Genomic DNA, 16,220 nt, shown 5'->3' on the forward strand with positions numbered 1-16,220 from the left:
ACACACGCACACGCGCACGCACGCACGCACGCACGCACAAACATACACACACACACACACACACGCGCACGCACGCACGCACGCACGCACGCACGCACGCACGCACGCACGCACGCACGCACGCACGCACGCACAAACATACACACACACGCACGCACGCACAAACATACACACACACACACACACACGCACGCACGCACGCACAAACATACACACACACGCACGCACGCACGCACGCATGCACAAACATACACACACACACGCACGCACGCACAAACATACACACACACGCACGCACGCACGCACGCACACACACACTCACACACACACACACACACTAAATCACCATTCCAGGCTGCTGTATCTGACAACAGCAGCCTCGCAGTGGCCCACATGGCATTACTCTTGTATCTGTGATGGAACTCAAAGGAAGAAATCAGGATGCTGTTGCAATTTTATTATCAGTGTCTCTCACTCCCGCTTCCTCTCACACAAACACCTTTGTGCCGACCACTAGGCCCTCTTCTAACACCCGGTTCACATGCGTGGTAAGGCCTTTAATGAGCATCCTTGACTTTAACAGAAGCGAAAAAGTGCCGGGCTGCAGATTACTTCACTAACCAGTGGTAAATTTGTGAGTCAGAACATGCTCAGAGCTGTGTACGTAAAATAAATACTCGTTTAACTTTTTACCGTTCATTTAAAAGCAAAATATAACAGACTTGAAGTGTAAATAAACACCTCAGGTCAAGTGTTCCTGCATGAAGAGCTGTTTGATGAAAGCGGTAAAAGTTTATGTCTCCAGTCAGATGCGCTCATTAATATTTTAAATATTCACTCATTCATTTTAAAGAGCTTCAAACTTCTTTACTGTCAAACTTTTAACAGAATCGGTCCTCAAATACTGTAATACTGTACGAAACTGTACTTACTTCCCTTTTAAAAGCCTCCGCTCAAGGCAACACCTGAGCTCTTTCTGTCTCCCTGGTTACAACACACGCTGTCAGAGTGAAGTGTCTCTGGTTTTGTAGGCAAAGCGTGTGTCAATTGGTGACCTTTTCCTCATGTACAGCACAGTTTGCTGCAGCGTGTGACTTTAATCAGGCCTCGGCTCTGGTGGAGATGTGCCCAACGCGCCGGCTACACGCGGTAGAGGAGTGGTGAGAGGCGCGGGGCAGGGACGGGAAACAAAGAGTTGTGCATTTCATTCTGAAACCTGGATTAGTATATGCCCACTTACAATCTCCAAGGGAACAGGCTAAAGCGGAAAACTGCAGTCATTACTGACTAGGCTTCATCCTTACTTTCATAGTGTCTTCCTCCAGTGGTACTATACTGTATCTATTATTAATGCAAACTATATCAATAGGGCTTCAGTCTTACCCACAGAACGGTCGATCTGTGGTTTTGAATCTGTCAATTAGGGCTTTTACTTTTTATTATTCTTACCCTGAACTTCTGTTTGTACTTAAGGAGTCTCCCTTAAAGCTTTACCGTACGTTCTCCTGAACTTTGTTGTTGCATATAAACTGTAAATAATATCCATTACAGGTTTCTTAAAAGTATCACTCACACAGATGTTACATTGTCAAAATCGGGACTCCTGCTTCATTGCTTTTGAACAAAATGCAATTGAAAGCAGTAAATTAGTGGTAATAACTGTGCAGCTCCGTTCGCCCCTGTCCACGCAGACAGTTCATCCATTTGTTCGACACGCGCCCTCTGTTTGTTGAGATTGGTGCTTGTCTTATTCAGTGGGTTTCGACAACCTTAAGCGATCGTGTGGGATGTAACGTCGGGCCCGGTGACATAAGGTTCAATAAGAGGCTGTAGGACATTGTCAGAGGGGCCTGATTCCAGGTAACCAAACAAGAAATGGTATAATTAAGCACAAGTAGGCTTTAAAACAAACAGGTCAATAAAGACAGAGTTACAGAGAGTGTAATAATGCAGAGGCGTTATTGCAGCTTTGCCGTCCCTGCTGAGTAAGAGGGCAAAAGGTGGTGTCACCCAACAGCAAGGCTAAACTGGTGTTTTGACTGAATGCCATCTGTCCACGTTGCCCTTTTACAGTATAGACCGGGAATCCCAATGAGCACAGCAAAGACAAGAGCTTTGTCTTTTAAGAATATTTACTGTGACGTGATGAAATGTGCAGTACATTTATAAAAACAGCGAGAACTTGGCCGAACCTGCTCGTTTTGGCATTTAACACGAGGCGACAAAAGGACACACAATGCTGTCGAACCCCGTTGATTAAACCAGGGTCAAATCCCCGCACCGTGACTTTGCACATGAGCAGTTGAGGCGGCGATGAAAATATGTTTATACAACAGCGACAAAGGGATATGAATTGGAGAGGAGAGATAAGGTTGGAGGACACAACAGAAAGGAGAAGAAAGGAGAGAGGGGAGAGGCAGAAAGAAGCCTCTTTTGTTTTTCTCTCTCTGCTTCGTGTTGCTGTTATTATGTTGGCAGCTATTGTGCCATGGTTATTATTATGCTTTCTGTAGATGAGCAAGAGATACGGCTTCTAATGTCTCTCTAGGCTGAAGACTGGGGGAAGCGATAAGAGTCAAGAGCCGTAATTTCACATTTAACAGAAATTATCATCCGTGGAGCAACTCATATTCGTGGTCAGAGCACAGAGGGGAAGTATCTAAACAGATAAGACTGCTGTTTTTAATGTAGAGAGGAAGCTATTAGAGGACTTTAGAGTCTGATAACTGTTTTTCCTCCTGTCTCCCCTACTTCATAAGGAAATTGTTTCCAAGACTGACACTCATCTGATTTGAGTCACATTGTTTGTCACGGGCATCAAGTGATAGGAATAAGAATCCATATAAAAAGCCATTAGTTTTCTATTACTGCCAAGCTGGATGGACAGGCACTCAGTGCTCGGCTGAATCACTGTGTTTAAAGTGTCAGGTTGGTTGAAAGAAGTCTACCTCTGTGGGGGCTCCCTTGCCACTTCCCTGGGGGCTGAGTGGCTGAAATGACCATAAAACTCTGTTGAGCTAGACAGCCTGTAATTTCAGTAGTGACTGGTGCTTCACCGAGGTATAATGGAAAGCCCGTGGAAGCCATGAAATGGGCTGCATCCCGGTGTTGGAACACCATTGTCTGAACACTCAGGACACCTCTCTAAACTTTAAATTACTGTTTTTAAGCAATCATTGTCTGAAAGAACTCCGCTTCTAAAAAGAAACACAGCGCTTGTTCCGTTTCTTTAATCTTCCGCGGTCTTTGCCCGCTCCTGCACAAACCCGGCGTTGCCTGTTAGCACAAAGGTAAAAGACGGTTTGTCCAGAAGCAAAGAGGGAGATGGGAAAATGTTGCTTTGTGCAGCCACCGTCGGGTTTTCTTCCCCTCCGAGCCCTCGCCTCCTTTTAATCATCTGTGATATGATTGCGGTACGAGTGGCGTCTCTGCCTCTCAGCAGGCGCGAATGAGAGGAGGCTCTGAGCGAGCGGGGCAGAACGGGCCACATCACTATTTACGGGCCTTCTTTTTTATTTTGAATCAACGCGATGCGCCGGCGTCGGACGCGTGCCTTTCCTGCAGCGAGGCTTCAGATGTGATGTTGGCGCCGTGTCGCGTTGAGAGGCTCTCTGGGTGATTTGATGGGAGGCCGCATGGAGATGGAGGTGGAGGAACCAAGTGAGTCTGAGTGGAGTTTGCCGCTGGAGGCCGGAGGCCGTCGCGTGCTGCGCTGAAACGCATTGGCACCTCGTCACCGCCGCTCCTCAGCCAAATTAGCTTGTTTCCTTATTCAGAGGACGAACCCTGAACAGAACAGTGCTCCTCTCTGGGTTTGTTGGACGACAACGACGCTCCTCCCGCTGGAAGCGATGGTGGATGATGGAACACGCAGGTGAAGGCCCGCATCATTACAATGCGTCTCCTCCCATCCAATTACTTGAGCCTTTGAGCCCGATGAAAAAGCCACAGAATGATGAATAAGTGATCAGGAAACACCACTATGGAATGCATTATGAGGGAAACAGCTGCAAAGCAAATTTCAAGACAAGGCAGAATGTAAATGTCCGTGACATTAATATTCCTTGTGTTTCTTAATGGTGGCGTGCAGCAGCGTGGACCGACGGCACGCTGTGGTTTTTTAATGGGAGACGAAAGCTGACCAACTGTCCCTGGTTGCAGTGGAAGTGAATGGATGAAAAGACGTCCTAAAAAATATGGAATTGTTTGCCAAGCGAAAAAAGCCAAATCGTAGTTTTATGGAGTCATTTCAGGCCGTTGTTCGGTGGGAACATGCGAATATTGTGGCATTTGTTTGTATGTTGCATGTATTTTCATGTAATTCCCACCTGGGACAAGAGGAAAGAAGGAGCCGCGGTTACAAACGTGGAGCTTCAGAGGCTCAAGCTGTTGTGCGTCTGCGTGGACAGCTGCGTTGGTTAAATGTGTAAAAGCAAGTCTGTTGTGTTGGACGAGCGACAAACCTGGTCACAGCAAAGCAGGTCTGTGAGAGGTGAGGCATAAATACACATACACACACGCACACACGCGATCAGCCACGCACACACGCACGCATGCACACACACACACACACACACACACACACACACACACAAATGCACACACACACACACACACACACACACACACACACATGCGCGAACGCACGCACAGGCACACGCGCACACACACACACACACACACACACACACACACACACACACACACACACACACACTTATTTATATAAACTGTTGCTTACTGGCTTGAGATAAAGACCAGCACTCATATTAAATGGCAATTCTTTGTTTTATTGATGCAACTCAGGAAACATATTCATTAGATCACTTGTTTGTTCATGCATGTGTATTCGTTCGCCAGCGCACGGCCTCAGTTACGTAACCTGTGAACTTTAAAGACTGTAAATAATGGTCTGAGCAGGTCACAGTCGATGAGTCATGATAGACAGAGAGAGAGAGGGAGAGAGAGAGTGAGTGTGCACTGGATTGTGATTCACTTAGTGGGCAGCTGTGATGTGAGCAGTACAGACAGTGTAAGTTTGCACGCGCTTCTGCCAATAAACCGACTTAAGTGGATTAGTGATGCCACCCTGGGGGCCTCCACAGACTTAAAGCTCTTATCACAAACACTCCGAAACAAAACGCACTATTTTAATCACCTCCCCCGGTTCACGGGGACGGTGAGGTCAGGAGTTAGTGGAGATGTCCGGGATAAGACGGGCCGCTCCGTCAGAGGAACCGTCTGTGCACACACACACACCAGCGCTGCCTTCATGTGGCCCCGTGTGAGGGAACCAGGGGCGCTGCTGGGCCTCAGCTCACCGGGCCCAGAACACCTGTTGCAGCGGTGTGTGTGTGTGTGTGTGTGTGTGCATGTGTGCATGAGCTGATGACCAATCCCACGTCTCCCTCTTTCTCTCTCTCCCTCTCTCCCCCTCTCCCTCTCCCTCTTTCTCTCTCTCTCTCCCTCTCCCTCTTTCTCTCTCTCTCTCTCTCCCTCTCTCTCCCCCCCCCGCCCCTCTCTCTCTCTCTTTTTGCTGTGCAGGTCCAGACTGGCCGACTACAAGGTGAACTGCGCCATGACTCCGGACTCGGCGAGCACCTGCCCCAACCAAGACAATCACCAGGCGTGCTTGGCCTCCTACACGCGGCTCATCGGTCAGTAACGCCGGGGCTCAGAACCAGGAAGAAGCAGGGAACGTCAGACGTTCGCTGCTCTTGGCCTCGTAGCTCCTCCAGCACGCTGGACGTAATTTCCCTCCTAAAAGTAATTAGAGAGCAGAGGCACTGAGAGAGTATTTACTTAATTAAACACTTGATGGCCATCTGTTTGCTCGTAGTGAATGCTGCTCAAACAATGTGCGCAGACTAGCGCGCTCGTACTATTTCTTTCAATCTCGGCCAGCGTTCGCCATCAGAGAGGTTTGCGGGAGCAGAGGTCCAAGTAGAAATTTACATCACACTGTGTTTTCTTTTTTTTTTTATATTTTTTCCAGCACAGTCGCTGCTGAAGTGTCCATATTTCAGCTGCAGTGCTTTCCCCACTCCAGCGTGTGTCATAAATGGTGAAGTATGAAGTGATAATGCGCCGCGGTGCTTCCTGGGTTTCTCTGGAAAATGTTGCGCGCAGAGTGCAGCTAACAGCCCTGACTCCAGCTGAAAGCACTGACACAGGAGGCATTTGGAAGCGAAAATGTTTTAGTGGAGCGATGCGAGATCGAGGCGCCGCGTTCGCATCCACCCCGACGCCTATTTTGCTAAATATTTAGACGCGTAATAGCCTCTTCACATCCAACGTCCAACGCTGCGTCGTCCATTTTATTTACGCTTTATAATAAATGTAACCCTTTATTATCCATTAGTGACCCCTCACTTGTTTGCCCCCTTTACGCATGCGTCTCTCTCTCACAGGGACCGACATGACCCCCAACTACGTGGACAGCAGCGAGTCCAACTGGGTCATCTCCCCGTGGTGCACCTGCAAGGGAAGCGGGAACCAGGAGGAGGAGTGCACGGGCTTCCTGCGCCACTTCACCGACAACACATGCCTGAGTGAGCCCCACGCGCACCCGCACACGCCGCACGGAGGCCGAGTGCCTCGCGGCCGCGAGCCGGCGCCGCCGGGCCGCCGCCGTGCAGCTTAAACGGGCTCACGGTCCGCTTTCCGGCGGTGCCGAGCCCCCCCGGTGAGACGCTGCACCCGCTGAAAGTAGGATAGAGAGTCAATGGGTATCAAAAGATGAATTTTAACCCGAACAACATATCAACTCGTTTAGCTCAAATTATAATTTATTAGATGCTTAATCCAGGGAAGGAAACAACGCCAGCGGTATTGAGTCATTCTTTTAATGGATGGATGGAAGCTGTGGAAGTCCTAATCTAAATGTGTCTGCGACAGAGTTTGATACAACTTATCACGGACGCCCCTTTGCCCACTGATTAGGTTGGAATTAAATGTTCTTAGTTTCTCACAGATGAGTAATTCCTTATCACTTCTCATCCCTCCTTTGGGCAAGATCTGCCCCGACTTTAATACAAAAGGAACCATTTGCATGTCATTTCCACATTCAATCGGGGCGAGTTAAAGGGCTTATCCCTTACGGAGGGAAATGCCATGAAAAGGAGCAGATATGGTCCAAATGAAATAACGGCCAAGGCTAAAATACACATCATCTCTACATCTAATGCATAACACACTGGATGCAGCATGACGAAGTGGGTCCCTCGAACATTTTACGCCCTTTTTTTTTCCACCTGGAGGTAAAATACAGAGAGCTCCTTTTTTGCTGTGGCGGCGCGAGCGGTGTCATCAGCACTACAAGACACCACTGCCTTTAACATGTACCATTGTGTGGATAATGCTTTCAGTCTATTTCAATAGATTGCTGGGGTGCCGTTTTAGCTGAGTGTGCAGGATGAGGGATGAAGCTGGGAGCTGAGGAGGCGTCTTGAAAAATAACACAAAATGCAGCATCTCCACTCTGCAGTCGAGGGGAACTGGTAATAATGGGGTGGCGAAAACACGCACATATATGTTTTTTTTTTCCCTTTTCAACATTATTACTTCAGGATTGCAGAAATGCTGAAGATATGACCGCATTTGGAATTATGTAGTCAACAAATACACGTTAAACAGCCGTCTACGTTTCACAGTGGAGAAAAGTCTCCATTCATCCTCTCGTATCTCAGACATAGAGCTGAGATTCTCAGCTCCATCACAGTCGACCCTCGTGTCTGTCTGTAAAAGTAAGTAAGCAAAGTTTGAATGGATGCAAGCTAGACGCCCAGAGCTGATGGTCGTATTAGGTAATAAGTCGAGGTCGGCGCTGTTCTGGGAGGCGGTTGCCCGGAAATGGGAGGGGAGGTGAGAGGTGCTGAGGCACAGGACGAGGTGGGAGCAGGATGAGGTCGGAGCATTAATGTTGCACGACTTAGACCAGCGGTAATGACTGGATGACAAGCAGCCATTGCGGACAGCGAAATCCTCCTACTTAATAATTAACTGAAATACTCTGCTTTTAATAATGACTTAAGTGGCCCAGGACGCTCTTTCAAATCAGGAAGTAGCGGAATAGAAACCCACGGGTCAACGAGAAGTTCAAGTTGGAATCGTGCTAATAGAAAAGCCTTCGCCCCCCATAAATCCGCTCAGACAGCCATGAGCGTGCCAAAGTTGTCACAAAAGCTAAATGTAGCTCCTTCTTTTACAGACTTGGACATAAAACATACTCCGCGTTGCATAACACTGTTTTGTTTAATGCATGAATGATGTTCCTCCGCGGCAACAGAGGTTTGTATAAACTTTTGACTTGCTGGCGTGGCTCCGCTCTCCACGTTCATCATCCAATAACTCATCCCTGCACGTCCACGTCCGCAGGTCGCTTTGATCCACACTGAGCAAAACGCTGCGCCGACGCACCCACGAGCCTTTTCCTTACAAGTTCAAGCAAAGGAGCAGAAAGCAGCGTTTGACTAAAGCATGTCAGGAGGCCACATTTCAGCCGAGGAATGGTGGGAAAGCGGCTCGCCTCTCATCCTCCCGCCTCCTTTATCACTTACTCATGAGCCCCTGCAGGTATCTCAGTAGGGGCTGCGCCCAGGGGTTAAAGGAAAACTTATCCAGAGTCATTAAAAAATTGAATTGCTTTTGGCTATGAGCTTAATGACTCAGTTGAACATTTGGGTATAGTGAAACGCTCTGTGTGGAGGCCCTGCAGCCAACTGCTGTGATTTATGGCTTTATTCAGCCATCTCGCAGCATCTATAGTGGGCTATCTGGCTACGGCGGACCCGGATACAAAGCCGCGCAACACCACGCGTCTCAGCAGTACGTCAGCGGTTCAGCGTTGCTATAGGCTTCAGTGGTGAGCTCTGCTTTTCACAGCCCCGGCACCAGAGCCGAGCAGAATGAGCGGCATAAAGGGCGCTGTTGTGTGTGTGTTTAATGTGCAGGTGCGTGTGTGTGTGTTTGTTTTATTGTGCAGTATGTACATTTGTGTGCAACAAAAGTGCAATACTGCGTGGGCGGGCGGAGGACGTGGCAGACAAATCTATGTGCCTATAAAGCGGTGTGTGTGTGTGTGTGTGTGTGTGTGTGTGTGTGTGTGTGTGTGTGTGTGTGTGTGTGTGTGTGTGTGTGTGTGTGTGTGTGTGTGTGTGTGTGTGTGTGTGTGTAATTATACATGTGTGTTCCGCAGCTATCCTATCTGTCCTCCGCTACGATGCGGTGGAAATGCCTCTCTCGTTTGAGAATGTTTTGAATTTGATCAGTCACATGAATCTATTCAAAGTCATCTCTGCACGCTGACCTTATAATGGAGGTGGTTGCCAAGCAATTACATGCCTTGCCTTCTCGCTGGCTGAACAAAGAGCGCCTCGTGTTTTAAATGGATGAGCAGTGAAAAGGTACTCAGCCTCTGTTTTACCACATCTGGCTGAAAAGCTGACTGAACAGGGATTCATCACGTCTTGTAGAGATTCACACATACACTTAATTGCACGTACTGTATATACAGCCCTCTGCTGCCTGTGTTCTGCTTCGCCTTATTGCTTTTGCTCCTCACATACCTCTGAATATCTGAAAACACATTTGGGGTTTGTCATCTGAGGCACCAACTCCGCTATTTGGCATAGTTGCTGTTGCAACATAAAACAGTTTTTTGCAATAATCCTTACGTGAACCTGAGCCCGTTGTGTTTGTATTGGTTAAACGTGGCTATTTTGTCTCCCCAGACTTTGCCCATAGAAAGATAATTACTAGCTAAATTGCTAGCGTTAAAATGGGCATATCTTAAAATATTAAACCTAGGGCAGTAATGGTATTTTATAATCTCCTGAGTGGAGGTTACCAACTCGCTCTTCCTGACAAAGCAGAAACACTGGCTCTGTGCACTCCTTTTACATCCATAGCCCACTCCGCCCTCACTTGTTCCCCTCGGTTGCCTACGATTGGGCAGGGGACCAAGACGCTGACTTAAAACTATGTGTCTGCTTGCTGGCTTCTTTCTGGGATGGCAGGCAAAAAAAAAGCAAGTGACTTTAAATCTCTGTCCCTGCAGGAAACGCTATCCAGGCCTTTGGTTACGGGGTGGACAACGTCCAGAGCAGAAATATGTCTGTGCCAGACCCGTCGCTGACAACGAAGGAGGACTTCACCTCAGAACCCCCTTTTGTCATCATCACAAAGGTAAAAAGCCACAGAAATTACATGGACTGCTACCAATGCTAATGGTGTGTGTAATTAATTGACTTCCCTCATGGTCACATGTACCTTTCCAGCTACAGTGTCCAGCAGCTTCTTTGCATTAGAAAAATGACAAAAAAATATTCTGCTGCCACGAAAAGAAGATTTGGTACGAATCCACAGCATTGACATTCATATCACATGCCATCGCACTGCATTGTTAAAGCAATTTGTACACCACAACAGACACTTTATGATAAGACAGTTTATGCTACACCCAAGATGATGACATTTGGATGAAATATAATATTTCTCTCTCACACAATGGAATAGCGAAAGAAATGGGAGGTGGGGGTTTTAATCTGGATTAGAGGTTTCAAAATACTGGCCTAGGGCCTGTTCTCAGCTGAATGCTGTCGACTCTGAAGACGGCAGTCAACACCACTATGACTGACTTTACCGTCTGGTGCCCGGAAACAGCACTTTTCTTCATCTGTGGTGGAAGAACGCTTTTAATAGAACCGTACATTTTCTCTACACATAAAATGTGGAAGTGACAGGATCGCATTGTTCACCGAAGACTCTCCTCAACAGAACAGAAATATTTCACAGCTGGTGAATGCAAGCTTTTCGCTCTCGTCATTTTTTTTTTCTATCAAGCTGTTGAGTTTGATTTGTTTTGGCTGTGAAATATTGTTCTATTTACAGATGTTCTCGGCGCGTGCAGCCCTCTAGTGTAGGACTGACGACGTTTCCCACCTTTGCAGGAGACCCAGTCGCGGAGCTGGGCTGAATCAGACACAGTGGAGTAAAACTGTTACACTGATGTTGATGGTATTAATATTAATGTCATTTTCCAGTTATTACTACAGATACACACAAAATCCAAATAGCATGCAGTGTTTATGATTGTAAATGTGCCTGCTGAACGAATGGCTCCCATTAAGACATCTATTCTGAGCTATTCCAGACATTTTCACAGCCATTAAATGGTTTCACTGCAGACGCGTCACGCCGTATTGTCCCTTACGCAGAAACCCTCATTGTTGCGACGACAGCAAATTAAAACCTTAGAGAAAAAAAAAAAACGTGGCAAAGAGGAAATTAATGAACAAGCGCCACTGATAACAATGACAGTGTGTATGTTTTGGAAAAGGTGTTGGGGAGAGGGAGAGGTCGACGGCGCAGGTTCCATGTGTGTGTGTCAGTATTGATGAACCGCTCTGTGCCTGTCTCACTGCAGCGTGGTGTTTAATTTATTGTAAAAATGGTAATTAGGAGACAATAAGACGTGTGATTACTCAAGCAGGAAGTTTATAATTAGAGAAGGAGCTGGTGGGGACATTTTGGGCGGCCCTATGTTCTGAGACAACTATGCCTGGCAATTAAAACTTGTCAAACTTCCATGGCAGATAAATTGGGGGAGTGTTGTTATGGTATGAGTCCTCTTGGCAGACGACGAACTGTCCAAAGCTGTAAATCTCACAGCGTTCAGCGTGGGCCCTGTAGTAAAACACACACACACACACACACACACACACACACACAACGCTGCACGTGGTCTGGGAAGCAGAATAAACATAGATAGATGGATTAATGCCAAACATCCATGACATTAAAAAACAGGCTGTCAAATGAAGCGCAGTTAGAGTAGGAAAGAGCAGGAAAACCTGCAGCCTGTGACTAAGCCTCCTCACGTCAGCCATGATGTTCCCCTATAGGATGTAGAGTGTTATACACAGCTGTGATTCAAAGGCAGCCTCCTGGTGCTTGTGGGCCCCAGCCTCAGTTAACGTTTGGGCTCCAGTTGGGTCATGTGTCAGAGAGGGTAGGGGGCAAAACTCTCATTTACTTTGAATAGAGCAAAAAGTGATATTTGTGACGTTACATTTTGCTCCAGTCCCGACTCTAAACAAGACAGACCCTGTGTTTTAAACGCTTCTCCTGCTTTGCATTGTGTACACGTACAGTAACAGATTGCTAAGCTGGGACTTTCTTAAACGAAGCCGTTCATAACGCGGACCATTTCGTGTTGAGTGCGTGGAAATCACCCCCCGTTTGGGAAGCCGCTGCGCTGTGCGTTCCCACGTAGCACCGTTGTGTGCTGATTCCCGGCTTAATTGAATGGAATTGATTGTGGACAGAAGCTGCGTAACTCCGGTTTTCTCGGTAAATAGCTCTGGGAAATGCAATTCCAATGCACTGTAAGTTAGACAATGTGTAGATCGATAAGGAAAATGCTTTTTTGGCGCTGTCTACATGTGTTTTCAATGACAGGTGTGATACACACAGCTTAACACTAAATAGATTCTTTCCGTTCTCCTTGTGAATGTTTTCCATCCTCTCGCTTTCTGTCTGTGCATTTGTTACAGTGTGTGTGTGTGTGTGTGTGTGTGTGTGTGTGTGTGTGTGTGTGTGTGTGTGTGTGTGTGTGTGTGTGTGTGTGTGTGTGTGTGTGTGCGTAGTGAGATTTTTTTTTTTTGACATTGTCTGCCTCTCGTCACGGTGGTTGCGCGTGTATGCATGTGTTTGTGCTTTTGGCCACTTGTTTATGTGTACGTGAAGCATCTCTCAGCCCCGGGTTTGTGTGTGGATATTGGCTGCAGCCACAGATCTGGACTCATGTCAACAGGCTGCTGCCACACATCACTGCCCCTGCTAATTAATTGGCTTTTAGTTGCAGATGTGTTTGGTGCATTGTCAAGCTCCCCGTAGCTTTCTCCCCCCCTCCTCCCCCCTCCCTTTTTTTGGCAACTGTCATTTAACCATTTCTTGGCAGCGTGCACAGCAGCAATGCACAAGCTCAGGTAGTGTGGAAAGTGCAGCTATTCCGGTCGCCTCACATTTCTCTCCCTCTCTCATCTTTCAGCATAAAAAACTACTGCGAAAAAGAATGTAATATCAACAGCATTTTGCTTATTTCATTATTTGTTTGCGAGTTTGTTCCCTTGTTTTTTCTGAAGATGAAGAACCGCTAGATAACATCAGAGTAGATGGTGTTTGTGTGTGTGTGTGTGTGTGTGTGTGTGTGTGTGCGTGCGTGCGTGCGTGGTGCGTGTGTGTGTGTGTGTGTGTGTGTGTGTGTGTGTGCGTGTGTGCGTGGTGCGTGTGCGTGCGTGTGTGTGCGTGCGTGCGTGCGTGTGTGTGTGTGCGTGTGTGCGTGGTGCGTGTGCGTGCGTGTGTGTGCGTGCGTGCGTGCGTGCGTGTGTGTGTGTGAGTGTGTGTGTGTGTGTGTGCGTGCGCATGTGTGTGTGTGCGTTCCAGAAAATCGACCAAAGCGCAATCTCTGCAAAGGTTGCATTGGTAAAAAACAAGGTGAGGGGACGATGGCGATGGAGGCGGAGGAGGACGAGGAGAAAATGTTTAATGTTTCCTATGATGTGTCGCTGTATTGCTGCGCTGGACTGAAAGAGGGACCTCTGCAAATTGAGTGAGACTACTTTCACTTGCAGGCAAATGGTTCTGCATTGTGCTGCAAGAATGCGGGAAAATTGAAGAAGTATTCAAAATGCTAACAATTTGATGGGAAAGCACATAATGCCGGCGCAGAGGTGTGGACGTACCTGTAAGAGCCGACGTGCGCGCACCATTGAGCTCCAAATCCAGACTGATGGGTTTTCCACTGACACGGCATCGCTTTCACACCCATTAATCGCAACTTATTTGTTAAAAACGCATTGGAGACACCCATTGGACGCTCTCATTGTGTGCAGTGGGGACTCACAGGGGCTCTTTCCACAGTTTCGCCCGGCGCCTGCCGACTGTAAGCTGTGCCTTATGAAATATTGAGAGAAATCCCCGGCCGCTGCTGGCTTCTGTTTCGTGTGTTTGCCTCGGTAGCATGTTTTTCTTGTAAATAAAGTCTGTAATGATGGCTCTAAAACCCGTTTAGAGACTTGCTGGCACAACCTAAAAGAGCGGGGAGAAAAAGGGAAACATAGTCGCGAGGAGCTTCCCTTTGTTGCCAACTTGTTTAAGAAGCAGAGAGCATACTAAGCAGCGAGGGCTTGATATATACTTCGCATATCAAAACATTTGGCGGATCAAACGCTTCATGTTCACGCCAAAGCGGCTCCGCCACGGATACATGTAATTTCTCACTCCAACTTTCCGACTCGTGTTTTCTCTTCTTCTCCTCAGCTTTGACCCTGTCATGTCTCACCTCCCTCCCTCCCTCCCTCCCTCCCTCCCTCTCTCCAAATGCCAGGACGAGCGTCTGAGTCACGTCTAACCTTTTTGCCTTTCTCTCCCCCCCGTGTGTCCCTCTGTCTGCCCAGTATTCCGAAGCGAGCGCCGGTGGCCTGGGCAAAATCCACGACCTACCAGAGGATCGCTGTGCCTGTCTGTGCGCCAGCGTCTGGGCTCTGCTTCCCGGCCTGGCGTTGGCGCTGGTCCTGGCCCAGCATGCCTTATAGGAGCGCCAGGCGGAGAAAAAAGAGGTCATCCACCCCCGAGCTGATCCCAAAAGCAGAAGGTGTTATTTCTGAGACTGATATTAAGAGGGCTGAGTCTCTGAGCCGGCGACATGAATGACATTTATGAAAGAGCGAAAACAAAAGGAGATAAAAGGCGGAAAATGTTGACGTGTTCCAACTGTGAATTTGTTGTTCATTTAATGTAGTGTTTTTGGCGGACCGCGACTGTGACGGAGCAAAAAGGGACCTTCCCAAGGGAATCCGGGAGGCCGTTCTCTGAGAACAACCCTCGGTCCGACCGAGACACGAACCCCCCGGAGGCCCGAAGGCGATCGCGTTAAAGACTTGTGCACTTTTCTCACCAAAGGAGCGAGCGGAGGAGCGAACAACATAATTAAAAGAAGACGGGATTGACAGAAAGGAAATTGTTGCAGAGAGAAAAGCAATGAGCGGGAGGTAAATGGGCTAGAGTGAGAGCGAAGAGATTAGGACAGAGAGACATATTTCTGCTATCAGTCACCTTCTTTTCTTGAATTGGTTCTCAACTTAATCTTCTCTTGGAGCAGTCCACAAATTTATGGGCGGGTACGGGGGTGATTACGTTCTGTCTCTTCACCACTAGTGTAAAGTGTAAACTGTAAAGCCTACTCAGTGTTCTAAATGTTGGTATAGTATCCGTGACCATGATCAATCTGCGGTACAGCTCTTTCATTTGAGTGCTACAGTATATTTTTCCAGCAGGCAGCAACCGGAAGCCCAGAGGGCGACTTCTACAGTGAATGGTTCTTTGGTCGTTTGAGGTGTTGTTGTCGATGACTGTGGGTGTTTCGACATACGTCTACCTGCACCTGTGTACACTTCTGTCTCTATGTATATAAACGAGTGTGTTTCCGTTCATTCAACCTAATGACATCTGCAGTACCGTGAATGGACATTACTGTATGCTAAGATGGCTCTGTACCGAGTATTCCTACTAATGGAAGGCCTTCATTATCTGCGTTTATATTTGTCTAATATATTAAGAATGTATAGAAGGATGAGATTAAACAAGCTCAAACTGCTTGAGAAGCCATAACCTGTTTGAGTATCATGCTAATGCATACATACATTGTGCGTGGACAGTCATTGTAGTGTGCGTGTGTTGGGGTGGGGGGGGATCAGAGTGTGATTGACCGCAGGACGTTATAGACGAAGGATCAGACGTCTCTGGCACCGAGAGCTTGTGCAGTATCTGGCGATTGCCCCTCAAATTTTCAACATCCCACAATGTACAAACACAAATGTCCACAAACAACAAGCAGCATATGACCACCAGACAAAATATGGACATTTATACAAAGCTGCCATTAGAACAATATAGTTGTAAAAATGCTGTATTAAATAAAACCACAGTCGTTTTAAGGAATGTTTCATTTCATCGCTTTCTCGTTCAGTAATGCTGCTTTGAGGAGAACGTGTCACATGGTCAACCTTTACCCCTCCATTGGCCTCTCCATCACCTCTTTGTGCTGGTGCCCTTCATGATTGGTGTGTATAGTGAGCACATACAGTACTGTACACATGCAATCGCTGTTTCTAAATTCACTGGGTATCATGAAGTAATCGTTTAAAAATCCAACTCCG

General features: G+C 47.4%; 1 protein-coding gene across 1 annotated transcript in view; it reads left to right on the top strand.

Moving 5' to 3' along the window:
* LOC114862586 (GDNF family receptor alpha-2-like) overlaps nt 1-16,002 on the top strand; it is a 38,550-nt gene extending 22,548 nt beyond the window's left edge. The window contains exons 5-8 of the mRNA XM_029163063.3: nt 5,545-5,657; nt 6,411-6,551; nt 10,058-10,185; nt 14,460-16,002. Of these exons, the coding sequence (XP_029018896.1) occupies nt 5,545-5,657; nt 6,411-6,551; nt 10,058-10,185; nt 14,460-14,597 (520 nt within the window). The 3' untranslated portion in view covers nt 14,598-16,002. The remainder of the gene's footprint in view (nt 1-5,544; nt 5,658-6,410; nt 6,552-10,057; nt 10,186-14,459) is intronic.
* The last annotated feature ends 218 nt before the right edge of the window (nt 16,003-16,220 follow it).

This window comes from Betta splendens, chromosome 9 (genome assembly GCF_900634795.4).
Source record: "Betta splendens chromosome 9, fBetSpl5.4, whole genome shotgun sequence".
In the NCBI taxonomy this organism is placed as follows: Eukaryota; Metazoa; Chordata; class Actinopteri; order Anabantiformes; family Osphronemidae; genus Betta; species Betta splendens.